General features: G+C 32.4%; 1 protein-coding gene across 1 annotated transcript; it reads left to right on the top strand.

Moving 5' to 3' along the window:
• The first annotated feature begins 5,316 nt into the window (after positions 1-5,316).
• LOC110717710 (homeobox protein 5-like) lies at positions 5,317-7,431 on the top strand. The gene is made up of 2 exons (XM_021896478.1): positions 5,317-5,767; positions 5,909-7,431. Exons 1-2 carry the CDS (start codon positions 5,764-5,766, stop codon positions 7,183-7,185), a joined length of 1,281 nt encoding a protein of 426 aa, XP_021752170.1. The 5' UTR covers positions 5,317-5,763; the 3' UTR covers positions 7,186-7,431.

The following is a 7,431-nucleotide window of genomic DNA, read 5'->3' as shown; positions in this document are numbered from 1 at the left end:
ATCCCTACTTCTCTTTTAAAATGCATTTCATGACAGTGTTACCTATGTCAATACTTCTTCCTCCGTTATTTTAATATTGCACCACTTGTTTTTTTAAAAGTTTTATAAATATTGCATCATTTTCATTTTGAGACAAAAAAATATCTCTATTCACACTACGAATATCCAACTTACTCTTACTTTTTCACACTTATTCTTTAGTTTATGTTTACATCACGTGGACGATTTAATATTTTTACTTTTCTCTCTCTTTCTTTTTCCCACTACCAAAATTATTGTGTCCAACCTATACGGTGTAATAATTAGCAAACGGAGAAAGTATATTATAAGTATTTATCCGGCATGACTTGGTACTCTATAATTATTTTACTCAATTATATGTATATCGATTCCCAATGGAAGTAGGGAATTAACGGCAAAGGGAAAAAAAAATCAGGAAAAGAGAAAACAAAAAATATATATATTCTGATTTGAAGAATATATTTTTTTAAAGTTGCAATTTATAATGGGCAATCGTCTCTTGCATAAGCTTTAATAAGCACTTAATCTAGATAAGTATATCATAAATTCATAATTAAGCAAATCTTGCTCGGGTTTTGAATCCCCCAATCAATTTGGAGAGAATTATGATGAATTCCCTTTTCAATGATCATTCAACATCATAGTGCTTAGGAAAATCTTTCTTTTTTCACATGCACCACATGAATACTTGAGATTAAAAATCTGTTATATACCCCATTTCCCGTAAATTACCGGTCCTTTACTTTAGTCCAAATCCTCTATCCCACTATTGTGTTTCATTCCATGTCTCATTCAATTTGATTGGTCCACATTATTTCACTTGTCAATATTCTTTATTTAATTTTAATAGCAAATTAAATTATAAATTTTTTTACATAATTTATATTCTAGTCCTTATCTCTCTCTCTCTTTTTTTTTTTTCTTTCTTTTCTCCTTTTATACAATTACATTTAATTCATCCTTCAACCTCATTATTTTTTTTCTTTATACCACCTCCATAACTCTACGAAAAACCCTTGATAGACATGGTAAAACAGACCGAGCATATCAATCATTATTATTAAAATTCATAATTCAGTAAAGATACAACTTGACTGTAAATTCAAAATCTTTAGGAAATTGAAAATGCAAAAAACTTACACCCGTAAATGAGATCATCCACAACAACTTGTTATTACTACTATACCTCCTTAATTGAGCATTCATACTTTCGCTATGTTGTGTTGTACTCATATCAGCACAGACTGTCTGTCTCCCATAAACTAGTGCCCACTTCTCTCAAATTTACACTCGTTACAACCAACTATTGCCAACCAGATCGTATTTCACTAAAATAATGTCTCAAGCATCTATAAAATCCACTTCGTTGGCATAATCATAAACACAACTTTGTACCTCATACGGTAAATTCGTAGAGTTGTGGAGGTAGTATAAAGAAAAAATATAATGAGGTTGAAGGATGAATTAAACGTAATTGTATAAAGGAGAAAAGAGAGAGAGAGAGAGAGAGATAAGGACTAGAATATAAATTATGTAAAAATTTATATAATGTAATTTGCTATTAAAAATTAAATAATGAATATTGATATTTAAAATGATGTGGACCAATCAAATTGAATGGGACACAATAGTGGGATGGAGGATTCGGACCCCCTTTACTTTTAGTTAAGTGACTAAGTCAATTGTTCCACTCACTAGTATCCACTTTTAAAATAATAGACGGATCAAAATTTAAACATTCAATCTCTAACTAAAAATATAAATACTTAACTTTTGGTAACAAATTTTAATATAGAAGATCCTCCTTGTTTCCACAGGATCTAACAAAAATTAAAGATAGTGATTTATACCCGAGACGAGAATAAATTTTGTCTACATTATTTTTTTTGTGTTTTTTTTAGAGGATTTTTTTTAATTATTAAATGTAAACTCATGTAATGCATAAGATAATAAATTTTAGGAAAAAGTATTTACCTCTAGAATTAGGAGTAACCAAGAGAATTTTTTGTTCTTTTGCCTACATTTAGCTCATTATGGATTCTAGTACTTGACTAACTTTTATTAGCTTAGAATCAAAATTTAGGATTATTAATTGGATACTGCTTTTTTTTTTTTTTTTTTTTTTTTTTTTTTATATATACTTTTCTAGGGAAATTGGATACAGTTTGAATTACACCTGTTTTGATAACGCGTTTTATTTTTACATAAAAAGTGACAACAAAAACACAAACAAACGAAGTAATGTTGTGAAACCAAAACTAAAAGAAGTTGAAAAGGAATATAATTATGATTTTATGGGATACATTGCATTGCGGAAATAAAATAATGATGAGTAGGCCCACTTACCAGCCCATTGTGGAGCAAAGCCCATCTACGGCTTAAGTCAATAATTTTAGGTGCGAGCGTGCATCAAACACTTCTAGGGTTCTAGGTGGTACACTCGTACATTACTAACATAAGTAAATAGTAAAGCGTTTTCCTTTGGTTGATAATAGGTGCACCCAACTTCAGATTGCTTCTTGTTCAAATGATAGATGGTAAGAGGTATTGAAAGTTGTCTTTAAATATGCTACTCGTTAGATGTTAGTTCCTCCTCACGATCATATATTATGAGACCGTCTCATACAAGATTTTGCCTTTACGAAAAGGTAGAGTTATATGAAAAAAAAACTTTGACATTTCTCTGTCTTTTATCACTTACTTGAAAAGTTATAGAGTATCTTGTTTGGCCCCCCTATACTATGATGCACTACTAATAAATCTTTGAAATCGATAAAAATGCAAATCTCATTCTAATTGCCCATAAGAACAAAAAAACTCATATAAATCCCTAAAAGGAACTTTTTTTTTTTACTCAGTAAGATACGGGGGGCGCTCCTCCTATCACAGGAAGGGTGGGAGGAAGATCGAACCCAGGTCACTCCTGAGGGAGATGGAGGGGCAAACCCCCTCCATGATCCTCCCCTAAAAAGACCTTATGTTGTCAGTAATAAGTTTGTTTTTTCCTACTTTGATATATACTTAGAGTTAGTGACCACATAAATTCCTCTAAAATTTATAGGTATATAAGTACATATGACAGGTGATGATGTCAATTAAAGATGAGTGATTAATGTGCATTGAAAACAAAGATTCGAGCTCAAAGGTATGACTAGATCACTATAAGGATTTGTTAAGCTGCATTCTTTGCTTTGTCAATATTAGATATTGAGGTAAGTTTATTTTCCTGTTTAGTGAGAGATGTAGAACCTAATCAAATTAGATTGATTAAGTATAATTAATGTCAAAACTGAAGTTCTTGACATTGACTCATATCTACTACACCCTACTATGGCACTATGCCACTATTAACTATTTTGAATTAGTCAAAAGTGGAGTAATTACTAATAATTATCAACCATAAGTTATAAGATGTTTTTTTTTTTTTTTTTTTTTTTTATTTTTTTTTATGTTTTATCAATATTAAGATATTTTAAATGTAGAGGGGAAGTGTCTTGGAGGATCTCTAATGATAAAATTTAAATACCTTACTCATTTAGAGAATATCAAATCGTTAAAATTCAAATATTTCAATTTATACCTTGCCAGTTGCCATTAATATTAATGAGCTATATGCCCAACATTTTAAAGTGCTCTCATTTTTTTTATATATATAAGAAAATCTTACAAGATTATTAGTTTTGCATTACAATATGTAAACTAGAATTAATAACCTTAAAATACGACTAATAAGAGATTTGTGAAATTGATCTTTCAATTGAAATAGGTAAGGATAGTTGAGGAGAGAATTTGTAGGTGTATGTTGTTCGGGAATCCGATCTCCACTTGTTAGTTCCTAGTTTGATTACCAAATTACTCCTACATGTGTTTTGCTTGTTTGATCATCTCATCTAATAAAAAATTCTAAAAGGTATTTGATGTACTCTTTCAAATTTATTCTGCTCCAAAATTCGATTTAATCTATATAGTACATTGGTGGAGGTCGTTCTGCCAAATAAAGATGCAAAATTGAGGATTACTAAAGTTCAGGCATCTTCTATGCTAAGTTGCTAACTAGTTTATGAGAATAGTCTTGGAATGTTACTTCGTATAGTTCAACATTGTGACTAAAAGTAGGAAACGGTTTTACCTAATTTTCAATATTAGTTTTGAGCGAAAAATAACTAGAATTGAGTACTACCTCGTATTTTGTTTGTTAGTTTGACGGGAAATTCAAATACTAGCTATTATTGCGATGGAATTACATGTTTGTGGCCTTTTTTTTTGTTAACCATAGTTTTTTTTTTTTTATTTGCAACACTTATTTTATTGGAATTATTAACACTATTTTATTATATCTCTCTTCACATAGTCTCTACTAGCACTTTTTTTATTACCTTGTATTTCTATTTTATCACATTCCTTAATGTTATATAAACAAATCATCGACTATCACTTTTTCATTACTCTGTACTCTTTACTACCTTCGTTTCATATTATTTGCAACGATTTGACATAAAATGTGAGTAAAAAATGTCTAATCGTTGCAAATAATATGAAATGGAGGTATTAATTGACCAACAAATAGCCACTAATATACTTCCTCTGTTTGTTTTTTTTAGTTGCAACACTTCTCTTTTCACGTTTGCTGATGCATGATTCCAATCATTAATATCTTTAATTATCAATATGTAAAATTATAAACACTTGATATTAAAATAGTATAAATCGAAACGAATCTAACAAGATTCCACATGACTATATTTTTGCCTATAAAAATTATAAACATTTGATATTAAAATAGTATAAATCGAGACGTATCTAACAAGATTCCACATGATTATATTTTTACCTAACTATAAACCATCAAAGCTAGTCAAAGTGAAACATATGAATAGTGTAAAAGTCAAATTATTGTTGCAACTATAAAAAAACGAAGGAAGTAATATTTTACGAGTAATAAATTTAACTCAACCTCATACAACTTTGTAATTGAAAATAGAGGGTAAACTGAAGAGTCGTGTCGTCATCCACCAAAAAAAAAGTATTACTTCATCGATTTTTCTTTTATTGCACCATAAACAATTTTACATTATTTACATAACCTTCTTTGATCATTTTTTGTGATTTATTTGTAATGAAAAATATTGTCATTAAAGATATTAATAGTTAAAATAATGTATTGGCAAGCGTGAACTCCTTCAAGGTGCAATTTTTTTTTTTAAAAAAGGATGAAGTAAGTTGAAACGTGGGAAAGAGTCCCTTGTTTAGTTGCCTCCTCCTCCTCACTTTTTATCTTTTCAATTAATTTTTTTTTATTAATTTACCTTTCATCATGGGTAAAAAAAATTAAAAAAAATAAAATAGAAAAGGGAAATAAGTACTCCCTTGTCTACTCAATTCCTTTCCTTTTCTCCTTTTTCATCCCTTTCTTTGTTTCTCTCTCTTCATGTTCATCTTCTTTTCTTTCGGAATACGAAATCCCTAATTCAGGCCATTGCCAACGGACCTGGTTTTTCCACTCTAAAGCCACCACTATCACCTCCCCAAACTAACCATACCCATTTCTATTCTTAAATCTTTTTACTCACTTTTTTTTTTTCTTCAAAATTTTTGCTAGCTGAAAAGCTCAACTTGGACATCATCTGCTGCTTTTCCAACCACCCTTTTTGCTTCTTTAAAATAAAAGTTTAATAACTCGATCAACACCCACTTTACTTGATCACCCAGATCGTCTTTTTGCAGATCTTCGTAAAAAGCTTCATGGGTAACTTTCTCTAACCCCTGATTTCTTTGTCTCCTTACTTTCTACTGAGTCAACGAATCTGTCTTTGTATAATATATGCTAGCTGTTGATGATATTATTAGTGTATGTTTTTGAATTATTTATCTATCTTAAAATTCTCAGGAGACATGGATTCAGAGAACTGTGGTAGTATGCAGTCTTCGAGCACGGGTGGTGGCGGTGGCGGTGGTGGTTGTGGAGATGATCAAGAGTACGACTCACGTGGCGGTGGCGCCGGTGAGTCTATCTCCGCGTTTTTTAACTCCATGTCAAACTTGAGCAATATAGGTGGTGGTGCTCCGCTTCAACTTTACTCTTTGAGTAACAGCAATCATCAAGTATCCAACTATTTTGATCAACCACCTACTTTATCACAATCTTCTTCACTTGAGTGTCCAAACTTTATGATTAACCATAATACTACTAGTAATAATAATAATAATAATAATGGTACCAATAATAATGATAATAATAATAATCAGCTAGACATGGTGTGGCCCAACAAATTCTCTTCAATTCGACCGTCTTTATCAACCGATGATGCCAATTGCACTGAGGGTCCTTTTGGCTACAGCATACCCAACAACAACCACCACCACCAACAACAAAACCCACCTCGGCCAATTCCTTTACCTTTACCATCCCCGCCCGTCACTTCGCCACTGTCCTCAACAGCACCAACTATTACCGGATCAGGTCGAAACCCCAAGAAGAGGTCCAGGGCTTCTAGGAGAGCGCCTACTACTGTGTTGACTACCGACACCAACAATTTCAGACAAATGGTCCAGGAGTTTACTGGTATCCCTTCACCTCCCTTCACCGCCTTCTCCACTCGAGCTCGATTCGATCTCTTTGGTGGCTTAGGTGGTCTTACTAGCTCCGTAGTGCCTCCTCCTACTTATCTTTTAAGGCCTTTCCCTCAAAAGATACCTCCTCTTCAACAACCACCGTATTTAGCCAATAATCCCTCTCTTCCTTCGCATACTACTAATAATACTAGTACTATTGATGGTCTAGGATTGTCCGCGACTCCAACTTCTACTACGGCTAGCACTAGTATCAACACCAGTGGTATAGCAGCACCATCATCTGCCAATTTCCATATGTGTGATCCTCAACAGTTTCTTAGCACCAACCCTCAGCTCAGCTTTCAGTCTCTCCTCGAACAAACTTCTTCTGCATTAACTGATCATCAGCATGATTCGAGCATGAGTCTCGGGTGTACTACTGTCACACCTCTTCAGACTAGCTGCTCTGTTAATCCTGCACCTGGAAACTACCGCGGCATCAGTGCTATTACTTCTGCTGCTGCTGCTGCTGTCAATGGCGCCTCGGATAATAATGTAGGTGTCGCTAAGGGTGAAGGTATGATAGATTCATGGATTTGTTCATCTGATTAATTTATTAATTAATTAGTCTTTGTTATATTTTGTGTATTTCATTGATTATATATGTAGCAAATTAAACTGCAAGAGTAAAAAAAAATGATTATTAACTAGCACTAATTGGGGCGGGTTAATAGTTTTTAGCTAACTAAGCTAGTACGAATTGTATGTAACTTATTAACCATTTGAGGATCTACAATCATCTGTACTGTGTATATATTGCTAATATACATGCGTTCTGCTTCATTTGTTATACTATTA

This window comes from Chenopodium quinoa, unplaced genomic scaffold, assembly GCF_001683475.1.
Source record: "Chenopodium quinoa cultivar QQ74 unplaced genomic scaffold, ASM168347v1, whole genome shotgun sequence".
Taxonomy (NCBI): Eukaryota; Viridiplantae; Streptophyta; class Magnoliopsida; order Caryophyllales; family Amaranthaceae; genus Chenopodium; species Chenopodium quinoa.
The sequence above is the reverse complement of the archived record's forward strand: the minus strand, read 5'-3'. Positions and strand labels throughout refer to the sequence as shown.